Genomic DNA, 19,269 nt, shown 5'->3' on the forward strand with positions numbered 1-19,269 from the left:
GTCGGAAATCAAATTTCTTTTTTTTTTTGTATAAACTGTATGAGTGCAGTTTCCATAGTACGTTCCGATTTCTTAAACAAATTATTTTTGTAAAAATGATGCGCTTTAGAAGAAAAGTTTCGAAAATCCGCGAATACGATGACAGTTTTTTGAGCGTATTTCAAAAAAAATGTTTTCAATCAAAGAATCTGTATGTACAACGGAAACTACACTCATATAGTTTATAACAAAAAAATGAAATTTGATTTCGGACCTGCTGTTCCATAGTTACACCTTCGACCATCTCGCGTGGGGGGGGGGGGGGGGGGTCTAGAAGATTAATTAATATATTAAAATTTATGGATGTTTTTCCATTTATTTATTTTTGTATAGTCTCTTAAGACAGCGTACTAAAAGTAGGTAATATTTTTTTTTATGAAAACAGTGAATTATTCCTGAAAAAAATTCTTAAAACTTTCTTACTTTTCCGGCCGTCACAGTGGTGTTCCCCCTTAACTCGCCCCGAACAAAAATTCCTGGCCACTGCCTTTGCGAAGCGATTAAATCAACGTTGCAATCCCAGTTTCATTAAATTATCTACCGCTGGCGGGATTCTTGATCGATCGGATTAAAAGAACAACTGGTTGTGAGATTAAAATTATTCTACTTTAAGGAGTGAAGCTGTCAGGAGGCCGAAAAGAGGGTGGGCCCTGGAAATTTTTTACTCAAAAGCTATAACACATTTCTCAAAAAATCTTTTTTCCTTTTAAGGATTGCATCTAGTACTGTGCATCCCAATTTTTTTATTTAAAAATGTTTACCAATAACCAAGTTATTGTCCATCACTCGAAGGTTCTCTATTAAAAAAGGCTTCTGATATATGAAATAAAAAATTCAAAAGAATTTACTTATTATATTATATTATCTAGTATTCGAACGAAGGATTTTTTTTTTCGATGCTTAGTTTTCTGTTAATTGACGAAAATCAGGCAAGATTTGTGATAAAAATTGAAACTTTTACTTTAAACATCAGCCATTTTTTCCCAAATCAATATTTCGAAAAAACCTTCTTTCAAATACTAGATAATATAATATAATAAGTAAATTCTTTTGAATTTTTTATTTCAGATGATCGACTTTCGAGCAGCAGTGGTCACCGTAGAAGCCTTTTTTTTAGAGAACCTTCAAGTGATGGACAATAACTTAGTTATTGATAAATATTTTTAAATAAAAAAATTACGATGCACGGCACTAGATGCAATCCTTAAAAGGAAAAAAGATTTTTTCAGAAATGTGTTATAGCTTTTGAGTAAAAAATTTCCAAAGACCACCCTTTGTCTCGGCCTCCTGACTGAGCATGACCCCTTAATCTCCGATTAGCATTCTGCATAAGTATGTATCTATGCTCGATCGATAGGCGCATAATTTTCAGCACAAAGACTTAAAATTGGGAAGAAACACTAATCTGACTAATCTATTAAAAAATAGCAACGTAACGAAATGAACTGAAGAAAACAAAGACAATGACAATATTCGACAGTGAGCATAACAAAAATAATGGAAATATTTGGCAACGAAAGTAATGGCAACATTTGGCAATGGAGATAATAATAATGACAATGATATGTCGGGTGTAAAAGTCAAGAGGGTGGGGTGCATTTTTTAAAAATATATATATACACACATAGATAATCGGAACGAGAGATATCGAATAGCAGTTGACTCATCGTTCCTCTTATCTAATGCACTACTTATCGGAAATCCTTAAAAAACACCTGGGGATGCACTCTACTCACGTTTCCCGAGAAAGTACTTGAAGTACCAGCGCGTTTGATACTCGGGATTCTCCAATATCGGCGTGCTGGGCGAGCCGAACATCTGCACACGTTGAAAATCCGTTCCACCGAAGTGATTTAACTTTATTAACAATGAAACGGGGGGGGGAGGGCGGAGCGGTGGAGGGGAGGGGGGGGGGCGGTGTGGTGGTGCGGCGAGGGAGGGAGAGAAGTAGGTGGAAGATAAAATTTTGTTCTTGGAATATTTCGTTAACAAGAGCAACTTTGTAAACGCTATTAGGTACCCGTTCCTTTCAATCTTAACAACGAATCCTACATTACCTTAACATTTTCCGTTACTTATCTCACCGAGGACAGCATTGTGTTAAAAAATTTGCATTACACGATGTGTAACCTTGGCAAATCGATTCCTCGTAAAGAATGAACCGAAATTATAAAACGAATCCTTTTCGTACGGGGCTTTCTCATGGTTTCCGAGGAAATTGATTACAAAGATCGGCGACAGATGGAGGAAAGGTCGGGGAGGGGGAGGTGGCTACTCGCTGAGCTTTAGCAGCCAATCGATTTTGTTCGGACTATAGCCATCTTGAGACCCGATTTTCTCACGAACTAGGCGTCCTACGAGAAAAATATATTCCACAATTTCGACTTATCTTTGCACAAGGAATCGAGCGCAATGATCGCAAGAAACGCGCACAATCCAGAAACAAACTTTCCCAGGGCAGAATGGCTGGCTTTTATTGTAGCAGAATGGTAAACCGAAGATTCTAGAGGAAAGATCGATTAGAATCGGTGCGGAGATTCAGGGAAAGTGGGAGGCACGCAGAGATAGAGAGAGACCGTGATTACACGTTTCTTACTTCCTCTTTCTCGCCGGGGGAATCGCCGTTCTCGACTCGAAATCTTCTCCCGTTGTCGGAGCCGTCCTGCTCGATCTGTGGTAACTGAAAGACGAATTCGAGCAGCGGCATTAGCAACCGTGGCGAATCTCACTGTGTCGAGAGACCGCGCTCTCGAGTTTCGCGCGGAAAGCCGGAAAAACGAGCGCGGTTTCGCAACCCCCTTCCGCCACACTCTTCAGCAATTAACTGTTATTGTGCCTTGCCCCTCTTTCCTCTCGCGTGCGCCACATTCACGGAGTCCCTACGTTTTTTTGCAAACGGAAGCGTCTGCAAGCTAAGTAAGTAGTTTTGTGGATTTCGAAGCACTCTCGTCGACATCGACCACCGTTCCCATACAGCACACTTCGTGGCGGCAACGTTGCAGGATGGTTGCAGTAACCTTGCAGTGTTGCACGGTTGCAGCGCAATGTGGATGTAACGTTGCTGCGACGTTGCCGTGCAACATTGCACGGGGCGGACATAGAATTATTGCCACATAGTTGCATCAATGTTGCGGCGCAATATTGCGCGGCAACGTTCCCACAATATTTCTGCAACGTTACGGCAACGTTTGGTAACGTTTCCACAATGTTACAGCAACGTTTCCACAATGTTACAGCAACGTTTCCACAATGTTACAGCAACGTTTCCACAATGTTACACCAACGTTTCCACAATGTTACAGCAACGTTTCCATAATGTTACAGCAACGTTTCCACAATGTTACAGCAACGTTTCCGCAATGTTACAGCAACGTTTCCACAATGTTACAGCAACGTTTCCACAATGTTACAGCAACGTTTCCACAATGTTACAGCAACGTTTCCATAATGTTACAGCAACGTTTCCATAATGTTACAGCAACGTTTCCACAATGTTACAGCAACGTTTCCACAATGTTACAGCAACGTTTCCACAATGTTACAGCAACGTTTCCACAATGTTACAGCAACGTTTCCACAATGTTACAGCAACGTTTCCACAATGTTACAGCAACGTTTCCACAATGTTACAGCAACGTTTCCACAATGTTACAGCAACGTTGCGCCAGTATTGCGGCAACGTTCCTGCGATGTTGCCGCAATGATGCTGCAACTACCATTTCAACTTAAAATATTTCCGTTCTTTGTAATGGTCGCCGGTTCGAATCCCCTTGAAAAGAATTTTCTCTGAGAAAAAGAAACACGAGCTTTATACTTCTATGATTCTGCCAACATATATATACACCGTTATTTATATTTGTGGCCCTACTGCCCGAAACGTTGCAGGAGGCGAACATAGAATTGTTACTGCACCCTTGCGGCAACGTTGCGTGCCACATTGCAATCTTGCACTGCAATCAGTCTGTAACTTTGCTGCAACGAGGGTGTGCTGTATGGGTTAGGGAATTTAAGTAACGAAAATTCATGGAGTAAACCGCGGAGAAGCGGCAAAGCATTTCGTCGCGTCGACATTTCTTTAATTTTGGAGTGGCAAGGCGAAAGGGTAGCGGTGTTTTTTTTTTTTTTAAATAAACTCACCATTTCCACGCTGCCATAATATCGTCTGGACAAGACTCCTCGCCTGGAAATCGCATCCGTAGTGGTCCTGGAATCAAAAGGGATCGGTCAACGATCTATTGCGGTTATTCAAGTTTTCTTCTGCACTTCGTAGATACATATTGTGCAACAAAGGAGGGTAAAAATCGAATAGCGGACGGGGAGTCCCTCTTCGCAGCTTGCCTCGATATTTCTTGTCTTTCTGCTGAAGAAATATTTAGGTCAATGAGGGCAGCTCGCGAAGAAAGAAACCCGGATCTCGTCAATTAAGACCCGGTCGAATTGTTTTCAGTAGGATTGGTCTGTTTCAACAACTTTCGATGGAAATTGTAGAGCTTCTCGTGGCGCGCACTTTAAGAATAATGACAATTCGGTTGAAACTTCAAGGAATTGTTTACTCACATATTTGTGGAGGAATTGTGAAATGAATATTATCTTTTGGAGTGATTTTATTTTAAAGATTTAAATTATATTTTTGATTCCCTGTTTACATCTGTACAATGCTTTCTTCGATGTCACAAAAGAGAAATCAGTGTGAATTCTTCTACCGATATTGCAATATTAAGGGGAGGTTCCGGTCTAAAAGTCGATTTTTTTTATTTCATTTTTCGAACTTGAACATTTTAGGAAGAAGTGTTTAAAAGTACTTGTTGAAATTCGTAAAATCCCCGAAGTTATAGACATTTGAGTTTCGGCCACTCAGCGCCCACGTAAAACTTTAAACGCGTTTTTCTCGAAACTGTGTTCTCAAAACGGTAGGACCTGCATTTCCAAAAGTTATTATCCGGTTCGACTGAAACTTTTTTTATTTTGAAGAATAAACTTCTGGCTAGTGGGGATGCCAGAAAAAATACAAAAAATTGAAAATTTATAATTTCCAAGGCGTTGAAAGGATGAAAAGTATAGGGAGTGATTTCAAACTTCGAGTGTCGTTATTTTATAAAAGAATGTCATTTTTGTAATTTTTTTCTGCCCCCCCCCTAGCCAAAGTATATTCTTCAAAATAAGAAAAGTTTCAGTCGAATCGGATAGTAACTTTTGGAGATACAGGTCCCACCGATTTGGATCAATTTTTTGACACCTTGACTTTGACGACTCCCCAGTGCCGTCTGCAATGATTAATTATAAAACAAAAAATATATTTCTATAACTTAAGACATCCTTAATACAACGCAACAAATTCCATTAAATTATATATAGTAGTTTCCCTTTAATTAATTCCTAAAAATCACCTATTGTTTGGGCTCTAGAACGGAAGGTCCCCTTAAGGGTGTAGGTTACTCTCAACATTTTCGAAAGTTGGTTTTTAGGATGTTTGCATATTCCGCTAGCTACATCTCTACTACGTATTTTAAGCGCAACCGGGTCCCGAAATTCCAAAAATTCAATGGGTTACAGTAAAAGATGTACGAGCCTGCACATGAGATCGAATAACGATGTCCAACTTTAAACGCGATTTCCCAGAAACTACGTTTCCCAAAACGGTGAACATAAAATCTCGAAAACCGCTCCGACGATTTGAATGAAAATTTACAGGGAGCTGCAGGAAACCATCCCCCTCCATGTATTGGGAGCACATATTCAATATAAATTCTTTAAAAAAAGATAAAAAATATTTTTCCTACAAAAAAGGATAAAATTAGAAACATCGACATAAAAATTGTATTAATTTGTTTATCAAAATTTTGCTTCCTGCACAAGATAGAGTCTATCTTGCATATTATAAAAATGCCTTTACTTTGTGCTTTAGGTAATTCAGCTGTCCGGAATCGTGTTCACCATCAAACGGTGCATCGCGTACAGCTCTCGCATTTATATTTTTAACTTTTTTCCCTACAAATATATTAAAAATTTTCTTCTTGCGCATTAAAGTCAACGAAATGACGTTTAAAAATTAAGCAAAAAATTATCTCTATATTCATTTATTACTTCAGAATATGCGTTCGAAGAAAGGCCTGATTTCGAGCTGTTGAGGGTAACCTACCCCCTTAAGAAATGCAATTTTCAATCCTTCTGTGCCTATATAAAATTATCTAGAACTTCCTTTGCAGATTCTCAACGATTCTTCTTCAATAAAAAAAATAAGAAGAAGCATAGTCCTCCAACAATATTAAAGTATTAAAATAGGTCCAGCAGTTATGAAACACCCTATACACCAAACTGTTCAAAAACCTCCTTTGACGATCCTCACAGTCTTCTTCAATAAGGAATCCAATATGAGAACATAATGCTCTCTGAATATTAAAACCTCAGAATACTAACATGCAGTTATGAAACACCCTGTACATCCAACTACCCATCAACCTTCTCTATACTCTCACACAGTCTTCTCCAATGAGAAAAAGCACATTCACCCATCGGTGCTGCAATATCAAAATACTGGTAAGCAGATGTGAAGCACCCTGTACACGAAACCACCCTGCACCGTCTCTACAGATACGTAGGCACTCGTAGCGCCTTGTTAATTAAAAAAAAAAAAAAAGAAAGAAAGTAGGCAGGCCCCTCGATCGCCAGTAAAGTAGCCAGCTCTTAAATAAACGCCAAGAGCAACGTACACGTGGTGGCTGGCGCGTCGATGAAGATGCCTCAGCTGGGTGGACGGCAATGCGGACACGCAGACTGATCTGGATCTATTTCTCCGGATCATCTCTTGACTGACGGACAACGTTTCCTCCTCGCTGTCGCTCTCCGTCGCCGAGCCACCTGCGCTCTCCCTTCTACCTTTGCCTCGTTTGCACTTCTCCATAGTGGCGTTCATCGATGAGGTCGAGGTCGCCGACGACGAGGGCGTCACGCTCGCGGACGAGCCACTCGCCAACGCGACCCCTCGCAAACGGGACACCAGCTTTATGTCCAAGCACAGCATCTCCGCCGTGTCGCTGATCACAGCTGCCTCTCGCGTCTGGGGTCGCTCTCTGGGACTTTAAACGCCCGTCGACAAAGCTCTCTCTTCTTCGTTCTCTGGGGATTGGGCAGGAATGAATTTAGAGCAGTGTTCGTAAAGAAATTATGTTTGACGAGTCAGTCACGTTTGATTCTCGTTGATTTCGACGAGTGTCCGGCAGACTTTCTTCTGACGACTCTTTTCGGGGGGTTGGGCATGGAAGGTCCAACGGGGATATCCCTTTTTTTCGGAGAGAGGGGCGAATGAATTTAGGACGCCGCTTATAATGGAATGTAATTGGAAGATTCGGTGATGTTTGCTCGTTGATTTCGACTATTGTCCCGCAGATTTTCTTCTGATAACACCCTTTTCAGGAACCGGACATGAAGGGTCGAACTAGGCCCCTTAATTTTGAGGTAGGGGGGAAAGACGGATTTAGAACACAGCTTGCAATATAAAGTTGGATAATTCGTTGGTTTGGTTTGTCGAATTTGGTAATTATCGATCAGACTTTTTTCTGTCTTTTACTGTCCTGTGAATTGAATTTTTTTAATAATTACGTTAACTGTGACGTAAATTTTTGTTCTGGTATAGAGATAGGTTTATGTAACAAATAGGACTATTTTTCGAGATCTCATCTTTTTTTTTTAATTTTATTTGTTGGGAAGTTAATGTGCTAGTGGTTTGCTGGTATGTAATATATTTTAAGCTCAGTATAGGTGAATTTAAATTAAAAAAAAAACTATTGAGCCTGAAAACTTAATTGTTTACACAAATTTTGATTTTTTATCATGCCTCGCAGTGATGGCTACAATAAAGCTATGATCGCATTATCGTATCTAAATATGGCAAAGAAGCAAATAATAATTCTTATCTGGGTCGTAGATAAGAGTAAGGGGATTCCCCAGAATAGCCCTCTGATACCAATATGGCATGTAAACTCTACTATCAAAATTATTCATCTATACGGGCTGTTCGACTGCTGATGGCCACCCTTTTATGGGGTGATTCCACAGACCAAACTGAGACACAGAGTATAGAATAAAATTGTTTGATATCGCTTTTGATATAGGTACACATAATAATCTTAAACTTTCTCGCTACCACACTTCAGCAAAGAGCATGGAACCCTTAAAAATCTTTAATTTTCATTTGTGATCGATAGGATCAGCAGGCCCCTAATGGCCCAAGAGCCACCAATTTATCATCAGCTATTTTGTTCTGTGAATGAAAAAAAAACGGGGGCAGTTCGAGTGGCAACGCGCAAAGAGATTGCAAAAGGGACTATTCTGAGAAGTTAAGCACCATCGACCGGAGCATCTCGGTTCCCCTGTCCCTCAAAAGTTGTTTAGTGAGTACTGGGTTACGATCCTTTGACCTAAATCGCGGTCGAGTTAACCCCGGGGGCGGGGGGGTTAAAAGTGTTGACAACGTTCCAGCGAGAGGTTCAACCCTTCCGAAGATCCTAAGCTCATCAGTGGTGGTAACAAGAAAGTTTAAAACTGATATCTTTATGCGTCTACGTTACTAACTGAATACTACTTAGGCTTTAAGTGCTACAGTTGGTAAAACTGATCTACAGTACTGGAAATACATACATATACCCACGTTGCATCGCCCTCAAATCCACGCCCTATGAGACAATCTTCACACTCCACGATTGATACAGTAGTTGATATCCAACTTATTTTAAGGGGTTATAACTAGTCAGGCGGCTGAAAAGAGGCGAATATTTGTGAATTTTTTTTGAAGAAGCGGAAGCGTATATTTTTACAAAACTTTTTGCGTTTTAAAAAGCAACATTTAAAGAACATTTGGTAATTTTTTCGTAGAAAAATATTTACGTTTATAATAAAATAACAAGCGACATCCAAGAAGCATTTTTAAAAATTTGCTTTTGCGGTGAGCACTGCCATTCGGAACCAGATTATCTAAAATCAAAAAACAAAAAAGATTTCGTTAGTATATTAATGTATCCTCAGGTTGACGGAGAGAATTTTCCGAAATATTACTTTAAAACAAAATGCCAGCTATTTAAAGTTGAAATCCTGATTTTTTCGCGCGATTTTTGCAGGAAAAAATCAGGATTTCAACTTTAAATAGCCGCCATTTTGTTTTAACTTAATATTTCGGAAAATTCTCTCCGCCAACCTGAGGATACATTAATATACTAACGAAATCTTTTTTGTCTTTTTGGTTTTAGATAATCTGGCTCCGAATGGCAATGCTCACCGCGAAAGCAAATTTTTAAAAATGCTTCTTGGATGTCGCTTTATATCTCCATTTCTACCGAACACTTTGTAACGAAAAAATTAATTTTCATTGCTTGAATGTGAACTAAAATACCCCGAAAGTTTGGAAAAGATCCGCTTATCAGTTTCTTCGAAAGAAATTCCCAAGGATCACCTTATTCCTAGCGTCCTAAATAGGGCTTCCCCCTTAACCAAGAGATGTCGGACAAAAATACTTTCCGAATACTAATACCAAATGTAATGCGAGCTGGCAGTGAGTACGCGCTAAATATTCGACGGATGCAATAAATATTTCCAGTACCTACAGTTTTCTGACAACCCCTCCTCTATGGGACAAACATTTTATGACAATTTTTCTAATGGAACTATCTTATTTAGGATAAACATTCTTTTGATCCCTATTGCGAACATACTGTTCACGTATTTTTCTCGCCCGCGACGGTTATTGGATTTTGCAAAAGGCAATCTCAAAAGTACCAACTAAATTCTTTCACATTTTTTAAGAGCTGAAAGTGCTTAAGAAATAATCGATGTAGATAAACAAACCCTATTGCATTAGCACCTAGTGCTCAGTAATTTTGTTAAAAATGGACCTCGAACGTTAAAATTTCGAAATTATTCCACCGATTTCCAGATTGTTTTAAATTATAGATCCCGATGAAATGAACGAGAATGTTTCGTGCCTCATTGCTGTGGCATCGGTGGTATAGGTATTGAAAAAGTTGTGGTCTACAGTGCATATAACTGGCTGCTCAAGGTCATTGACTGGTTACCCCCGTCCCGCCGCATCAATCAGTCACCCTGTCGCTACGCGGGGTAGGTGTAAACACTGTAAACGTACGAATCCAGCTGAGTAAAAAATCTTATACAGTTTTAACCCTTTGTGTGCCAACGATAAGACCCAAACGCTGCGGGAACACTCCGGTTGTATGTATTTGTTAACCACAGATACCGAACGCCCCAATGCGTTCTCCGGCGCGCACCGCGTGCACCGAAGCAGCGCATGTATGTTCACATGCGTCCATACCACCCAAAGAGTTAAATGCAGCGTAAGCACGTACAAAAAAAATTTTCAAAAACAAAAATGACCTCGAATGTACGCCCATATGCTCGATCAGATTCCCAAAGCAGTGCTACCTATCCTTAATGACCAAATATTCGTTACCTATTTCAGGACGTATCTTCCATCTCGTTACCATCGTTATTCCAGTCGAAGAAACGGGCAATTGCTACAAGAATCGAGAGTTAATTATGGAAGAATAATTCCTCGAGTTGCAGGCAAGGCTCCCCGGACACGAAACTATTCCGAACGCGAGATCGTCAGCACGACAACTTCTTATTTGGAAACAGATAACTGCACCCCTCCGCCGCATCCGGGTCCACGGTCACCGAACAAGTACCAACCGAACGACACACCGTCGGGCATCGCTCGGAACGTAGCCAATTAGTCGCACAGAACCGTGATCGTCCACCGTGGATCATCGACAACGGCAGCACAACGACCGACTTAAGTTTCCCCTCGGAGTAACGCGGTCACCGTGTACCTAGGGGTTCAAGTGCGGTCTGAAACAGACCGTCCAGATCCGGGTGATCGGACGTTCTACTTGAAACCAGAACAAAATAGGGGAGAAACGAAATTGCGATACACAGTTGGATCGGGGATCTACGAGTCGATGAGAAACGAAGGAGAAGGAAAACGAAACCAACAAACGATGGGTTCGCCTCGGGTCTGCAACCCCTACTGAGCCAGGACACGACCCTTTTCGAATGAGGACGCAAGTAGTCGTAGTAACGGCGACTCGACGACTGGCGCCGCGCCGTCGAGCTCATTGGCTCCCTTTCCCCCACCATCGTCCCACTATCCGCTCGTATACGTATACGTACTCGCTTGCGTGTACATCTTTCGCGTTTCCCATCTTTCTGCGTCTCCGCCTTTCCCACTTGGACCTGGTGTCTCGTTTCTCCCTTTGCCAGAAGTGTTTGCAAAAGTCTGTTTTTCCCCGCAGCTCCAGCAGATTTCGTTAGTCGAATTTCTTCCACTTGATTCTAGTTATTGCTTCACACACTTGGTCTATCCCAAGGGGGTGCGTGGTTCTTTGGGGTAGGCATTTCCTTTCCAAAACGATGGACCTTCTTTTCCCTCTGGAAGGGGTGACTTATGTTTTACAGCGTTTGGAGGATTTGGTTGAATGTACTGGTTCAGACTCCTCGTTTTGTTTGCTTTATCGATTACTTGTTTTCGTATTTTCGGTGGTTGGTTTTGCCACCGTCTGCTGTCTCCTTTCAACGCCTCCACCCTAGTCTCCCTTGTTTTCCAGCGTTTTCGATCTGTGTTCCTCGCATGACACTCTTTTGCGTCGTTGCTCGTTTTGTACGTTTCTTCAACGCCTCCCTACTTTATTTAAAATAAAATTACTTTCATTTGTTTCTATGATCGGGATTAAGAAATGTGGCTCTGCGTGTAGGGGATAGAGGTATTATTCTAATGGGATGAATGTATATATACTTGTGTTTATTCTGAAAATTTGTGTCGAGCAGGTACCTACAGATGAAGGTGTGTGTGTGTGTGTGTATGTACAGCAGAATTATTTGTAATATTTCGACCGATAAATGTAAATATATTTCAGACTTGACGTACCTTGTTGGTACTATGTAATATAGAAGAAACAAGTAAATAATTTTTGTAGAAGAAATTAGCTTGTAGAAGTAAAATTATTCTACCTCAAATATGTACAATATCCTTAAACCCTTTAATGTTCTAATTGCAAGAATATCGCTGAAAGATATTAATAATTTGCTGTTGTTTTAAGAACCTTTATTAATTGTTTAATGCACGCACCACGAAATACTATGGCCATCTAGCAGTAAAGCTACGAACTAAAGCGCTGTGCTCAATTCATACATGAAACATTGGAAAACCTGTTTGTTTACTGTTTTTTCTGTGTTATTATGTCAAAGTCTAATTGCACCTCATTATACAATTAGATTGGGTACCAATATTGATAATTGATTACACTCAAGAGGGTTTTAAGAATTTTTTCGGTTCATCATTCTTCCTTTTGTAAATCATATGTTTCGAATGATCTAATTTTACTCGTATTGAATTCTAATTTCTACTATGCGGAACATTACAATCTGTTTCGAGCCTTTCCCGGTAACGTTGCATGTGACACTAAAGTGGTAAGGGGGTCCCCCAAAGTCGGGACAGGAGAATGCATTGGATGTCAGGTCTATTCTACATATACCTCGTATATGTAGATATAAATATACCTAGGGTAAACTGCTTGGCACTGCAAATATTAAGAAGTACAAGCTTAGAAAGTACTTTTTTTTCAATTTCTTATTTTTCTTTCACTACAACACTGCAAAGCCCAGTAGTTGAGCCATACACTTTACATCTGGCAACACCACAAAGTGGGACAAGGGGCTGAGTTTTAGGCGTTTTCTTAAAATTTTGATCAGGTGTAGGTAAGTATATTTTGTCGCCTTATAACTAAGTAATGGATTGAAATACAGATTTACTAAGTGTTGTAGGTATTTAATAGTGAATGAAATAGTCTGTTTAAACACTTTAGACTTCGTTTATTAACTAAATACGTATATTTTTCTATATAACCTCAAATTTTAGGGTGCCAATAATATTGTACTATTATGCCTATTTTTATTGTTCATTGAATATTTTTAAAATAAAAGACTTAATAGGAACTCGAGAAGTTTTATTTTAACGAGAAATCCATAATCATTGATAATAACTGAAAATTAAAACCATATAATATCTTCCTAAAAAGATATAGACATTCCAATTGGGATTTCCGTTTAGGGTGCCAATCATTGTACATTTTACCCTATAACGTTTGATGATCCATGGATTGAACAAGCTGGCAAAACTGTTTTAAAAAAAGAAATGCATAATATTCTTGCTCAGTATCATTACATAATGTTTTACATTTCACCTCGTGGCCTAGGACTTCAAAATGCAACAAGATAAGTCAATAAAGAAGGTTTCATACGTCTGCACGTATCGAGCGAGATACGTTACTTCACAAGATTCATCGCTAGATGGCCACAAAGTTTCGTGCATGGACATAGGGACAGGGATCGAAGGGGTTCTGGAACTTTTCAATAGGTTCTACACTGGACCGTGAAACTTTTTTAAAAAAACGTTCTCACATTATAAGTTCCGGTGAGAACCGACAAAGAAAAGTTCTTGAAAATAAAAGTTTTAGTTGGAATAGAACTTATAAAATATAAAAATAAACATTTTTCTGTAACAGGAACAATTATTTTGTTCATCAATATTAAAAAAGTTCTTAATCCTTGTAACAAATACTGAATACCATTCAATGAATAGCATTGCAACAATATTAAATAATTATTGTATATCATATCTGTATTGCATATCTGCTGAGAAAAACTAAATTCTTTATTCTTTATCGTATCGATATGGAAATGACACCGCACCAATGGATTTCTTACGTTCTTCCGACGAAAATCACACCAAGTGTCAAGTAAATCGGATTATTATTAACGAAGTTAACTTGAGGTTATGTAAATCAATTTTTCATGTGATATTCTTCATTATGGTCGGAATCACGTTGTTATTGGTGTTATTTTAATCGGCTAAACATAAGGAATCGAATGGCGCCATTTTTGCAAAGTTCTGATGAGAAATGCGGAACTTGAACATTTCTCACTTCTTAATCGGTATTCCAGCCCCTTTGCGGGTCGAAACCCATAACACTCGACGAGGCATCGCGGGATGTTCTTTTCGCCACGGGGTCCCGGGCGGCATCTCTTTGAGTCCAGTTAAGGGAGGATCACCCTGTAGAGGGGGGTAAGGCGTTCGGGCCTCATTCAGGGCCGTACGATATGAACTTGGACTATATTTAGATGTATATGTAGTCCCTACTCCCCAGTCTGTATCGTCTTAATGCTCCAAAGTCTACAGTGGCTAGCCGCGTGTTGCCGCGCGTGGTCTCCTGGCTGTCGCTGCATCAATCGGTGCCGCCAGTTATGACCGCCCTGTATATCCTTCGTCAACTGTACGAAAGCTCGATCGTTATTCCTCCGTGTTCGGTAGCTTATGAAAGTTCGGCATACGTCCGCAAGATCGATGCACATGTGTATATATGTGTATGTGCTGAAAATGCGGGCCATCGAGATGACGCAATTCTCGATACGTTCGCGCGGGACAAAGTAATCGGAAACGGTCTAGTTCTCTCGAACGTTTTCTGCGCGCACGTGCATAACACCTACCGTATGTACAGTGCACACACTTTGAAACATTCCTATACTCACAATACCCTTCTAATATTGCATGAGATAATGAATGACGTTCGGGTCACTGATTTGCTTCAAAGTTTGTACACCGCATTTTGCAGTTACCGCACTCCTTCCATTAACTACCTGCGTTGCAATTTAATTTGAGCCCATTTTGTTTCAGACCCCAGCCTTTTATTTGTGATTCGAGTTACTCGCACTTGTAGGTAGCTACTATTATCGCAGTTGAAAAGTAGTTTAAATGGTATCAATTTCAATCTTCATGAAAGGGGGAAGTACATATTACGTTTGTATCTGTTTCGATAGTAAAGTATACTATACATACAGTATACTCAGGGCCGTTGCTGGTGGGGGTGCAGAAGGTGCCCCCGCACCCGGGCGAGCAAACTTAAGGGCGGCCGCAGGCCGTTTATTATGTGTAAAGTTTTGTCTAATAACAATAATAACCGAAACTCTTTTGCACGATAACTGTTTAAAATTATGTATATATAGATATAAAAGTAAACACTGCATATCAAATTCTTAATTAAAATATATTAAGTTAATAAGGACAGCAATATTGTTTTTGCACCTGGGCGGCCAACACCCAGGTACGGCCCTGAGTATACTAGTAAACTTTCGCTATGGGCTTGCGCTCGGAGCTGGCGGCGAACGCTTAACGCATGGTGTCGATGATTCCGAGCTGCCAATGGCGCGCGAGAGGGAGAGAGAGAGGGAGAGAGAGAGAGAGAGAGAGAGAGACAGAGCGTAGGCACGTGAAAGACGAAGCGAGACCTCTCTCGCTCGCTCTCGTGTTCTCTCACTCTCGACCGAAGGACTACAAGTGGTGGGTATAACGACGAACGCTGAGACTTGAGACGAGCCCATAGCGAGAGTTTACTTTACTAGGTATATACATATCTAACCACAAAAGGAAATAACATACGGTTCGGTTAGTACAACGTCCGAATGGGAGAGCAATCGGATAGTAGAACGTGCGAATCAGAAAACACTCTGACAGTAGAATGATCGGATAACAGGTGTTCGGATAACGAAGGTTCTACTGTAAATCTATGCCGATTACTCAACCTCTTTAAGCCTCTTCTCATCATATTTCACCCCCTGCCCCCCTGCCTCTCCACCCATCCTACAGATTATCTCGATATTCTGGCGCATTGTCATTTCTCTCTTGTGCTCCCCTCTGTTTCTTTGCTATACAACCCGTGTACCGTTCGCCTCGGTTTCTCTCTGTGTGCCCGTGGTCGGGATGCGACCGCGGTCGCCTTCCACTTGGCCGAGCGTGATCGAAATTGATCTACACGGCACAAAAGGGAGCCGACCGCCGCTGGGGACGATCCGTTCGGCCCGATAGCAAAAGAGTTAATTATATAAAGGTGGCGTCAAAATCCGATACGTCGTCGGTGCCGCCGCCAATGAAGCCTAATGCGCTCGCTCGATCGCGAATAGTTAGTGATTATCGGCGGTAGATCGATACTGGGGCCGGGGAGGGGGGAGAGGGGAATGGGTAGGGGGAGGAGGGGGGGAGAGGTTAGGAGACGCTCGATTCCCAACATATTAAAATAGAAAGCGATCAGTTTGCTTTTGTTGCTGAACTGGTTACTTTCAGAATCTATTGTCGTAGAACCGTCTATCGTGTTTTTATTTTTTTGTGACAGATACGATGGGTCCTTTTTTTTAGAATTTTGGGTTTCAGGTTTGTGCAGCGAGGTGGTCCAAGTAATGATGAATTTTTTGAAAGTTTTCCAAATTAGTGGAATTCGTGGTGGTATGTTTTAACACGCATTTCAGTTCTTCGGTTTTGGTTCACGATTGGGGTCAGCAAGTTTTTAAATTTCCCGGGCGGTAATTTAAAAACATCTACATAGGTATATTACCTGATGTATGCAGGACATTTCTTTGCATAGCAGAACAACATTAATCATTAATAATTCTCACAGTGGTGGTTGAAAGAATATTTCAAACTCATATTTTTACACGCCTTGAAGTATAACTTCTTACTGAATATAAATTCAGTTACTGAATATAATAATAATATGTTCACTTTTTAAATTATCAATATTACCTGCATACCTTGCACTATTTCATTACTCGTATTTTGTTGATGCCACTGGTCCATTCTGACAACCCCCTAGTCTATGGGATATGAATTTTAAGAAATAATTATTCTTAAACTTTCTTTTGACCACTACCGTATATCCCAAGTGTGTGATTTCGACTTATAGGCGCAATCTAACACAGGAACAATTTTCCCACTTTTTGAATATTGCCACGCAATATTTTAAGCCACTGATAATATTCTAGGGTCACTCTTAAAGAAAGAATTATTATTCCGCTGATCTTAGCAAGAGTAAGGGATCTTTTCCTTCACCCTACCTCATAATCCCCAATTAACCATGCAAAAACTGTTGGAACGCTTCCCTACGTTTGAATCTGTCTTAAGTCCCTACGCGACCCGAGAACTCGAGAGTACACAGCGTTACATTTAAATCTGTTTATCTATCAATATATTAAGAGGACCAGGTCCGACCTAAGTCACTTTTTAAAAACGCATTTCAACCTGCTGGCATTTCACAGATGCAGGGTTATCACGCACTCTTTGATGCCACGGGAATAAAACGTTAATATTGACTCACCGTGCTGTCCACGGCAGAACTTTGGTGCCCTCCAAGCTGATGCTCCGCAGCTCGTATTTGGACCTGTGTCGAAGTGGCGAACCAGGCGCGGTGGTTGCGTGGAGAACGTTCCTCATGCTCTTCGAGTTGATCCCAGTGAGCGCGTGCCTTCTGCCAGACGTTCCCTCTCTTGTCGATTGATTCGCCGATCTCCTCAAGGAGCTCATCTTTCTTACTAAACACTTTTTACCCGAAGAGACTCCTTTTACATTTTTCCCAGGGAACACAGTTGTTCGCGGAGTCCTTTCAAGCTGGCGAGCCAGTTGAAACCAGTTCGACGCTGCTCTTCAGCATTGAGTGCATCCTTCTTAAGGCACCGAAGAAGAGGGATCTTTCCCAAGGGATCAGGTGGTCTCTTCTTAAAACAGCCGCGCACGTTTTCTTTTAAGTTCAGACGAACCGGCGTTCAGAGGGCACCTTGATGCTTCATTAATCCAACTCTTCCTCGAGCTTGTGGTTGATACTGTTCCGCCATTTCTCGGTTCTGGCCGCGACAGACGACGAGTGCAGCCGTACCCTCATCGTACGTTCGACCTGTGCCGAGGTTTTTGTCGTTGTTGGGCGGACAGACGACTGAACCGTTGGATGAACCGGCAACCATAAACGACGGCGCCACCTTTCAACCCCACCATCCGGCGTTGTTCGCCACCATAACTGGTCGCGAGCCTCGTACCACACCAACCCCACCATCCTGTCCCATCGATACCCTGATCATCGGACTCTTCCCCCGGCCGATACCCTCTTTTCAAGCTGCTTTGCTTCAGTGATCTTGGGGATCGATCCCCCGCGAAATCCGAGCGACGCTTCCCTGGCCACGTTAGCCGGTGATTCCAGCGTCGTGACCACGTTCAATTGAGCGGTACACACTGCACACTACACACCGTCCTTTCTGCACGCTCTTCAGCCACTTAACACTGTACCCGGCGCCGACGTGCTTTCGCGCCGCACTGAGGCCCCCATCCCGTGCACGGCTCTCTTGTGTCTTCGCGTCGATATTTTCTGGGAATTCAATGTGTAGTCGCTAGAAAGTTCCAAAGTTTACAGCCTGGAGATTTTGGAACAAGAGGTCTGGAAACCAAAATGCCAAACCACTTCGTTCCGAAACCGCAAAGCTGTGAACTTTGGGAGTCCCGCAACTTTTGCGATCTCTTCAGGTACAATACATATTGCCTTACAATTAGAGTCTCTGAATGGTTGCTTTTGGAAATAAATCAAGCTGCACGTCAGCTTTGTGCTTCGCAGTCTCACGATCAGTGTTCCGTCGCTTGCTCCGTAGGGAAGTTTTTGCAAAGTAATCTAGTAATGGAAATTTTAATTTCTGTATTCTCTATTGGATCTTCGTGAAAGTATTGCTAATGGGTTGGCGAGATGGGTTGAACTCATCATGTAATTTCAAATTATGTACTAAGGTCGGGGCCATATATATTGGCCGGTGAGTTTGTTTTCGCAATCAGCGATGGAGGAGAAATCAACCACCACCATCTGACGATCTTGGATTTGTCAGTTGGAGTTGCGTGGACCCCGGAGGGTATGGTGGGGGTAACGTGAACCCTGCTCGGCTCCGCCTGAACCTAGCCGTTTGGCTGTTGTTTATTCTTAGCGTGGTAGTTGTTTGCGTTACGAAGCTACGCGTTAGCCAATACGCGGTGAAGCTATCGAGAAAGAATCAATCTTCTGTCCGATAAAACTCTTGATTTTTTTCGCACCTAACGCACACCTATTCTGATGTATGTACTTCTACGCTAAGAACTCGGTTTGGCCTACACGTTATAAGCTTCGCGCTATTCCTACCACTTCTGGTTCACTCTTGTTCTGCGAAGGCGAGAGTGAGTCAGAAAACGTTGAGAAAAGGAGCACCGAGGCAGGCCAGCGGTATGGTGGGGGAATGCCCCTCACGAAACTCACCGGCCAATATGTCTGGCCCCGACCTTGATTTGCGTAGGGAATTTGGGAGCTATTCAGTTTTTGTGTAATTAAACGTAGCCCG

At 41.5% G+C, this 19,269-nt stretch overlaps 1 protein-coding gene across 7 annotated transcripts in view; it reads right to left on the minus strand.

Annotated features, from left to right (window-relative positions):
• Positions 1-17,991, minus strand: part of LOC143366318 (GTPase-activating Rap/Ran-GAP domain-like protein 3) — a 38,039-nt gene extending 20,048 nt beyond the window's left edge. For 3 of the 7 annotated variants that reach the window (XM_076807346.1, XM_076807354.1, XM_076807319.1), the window contains exons 1-4: positions 6,750-8,808; positions 4,177-4,243; positions 2,636-2,719; positions 1,776-1,857 (exon numbers count right to left, since the gene is read on the minus strand). In XM_076807346.1, coding sequence (XP_076663461.1) covers positions 1,776-1,857; positions 2,636-2,719; positions 4,177-4,243; positions 6,750-7,060 — 544 coding nt within the window. In that variant the 5' untranslated portion in view covers positions 7,061-8,808. Of the gene's footprint in view, positions 1-1,775; positions 1,858-2,635; positions 2,720-4,176; positions 4,244-6,749; positions 8,809-10,495; positions 11,121-17,243 lie in introns of those variants that run through there. The other 4 variants (XM_076807374.1, XM_076807363.1, XM_076807328.1 and 1 more) reach the window with 3 other exon arrangements.
• Between the last annotated feature and the right edge of the window lie 1,278 nt (positions 17,992-19,269).

This window comes from Andrena cerasifolii, chromosome 1 (genome assembly GCF_050908995.1).
Source record: "Andrena cerasifolii isolate SP2316 chromosome 1, iyAndCera1_principal, whole genome shotgun sequence".
In the NCBI taxonomy this organism is placed as follows: domain Eukaryota; kingdom Metazoa; phylum Arthropoda; class Insecta; order Hymenoptera; family Andrenidae; genus Andrena; species Andrena cerasifolii.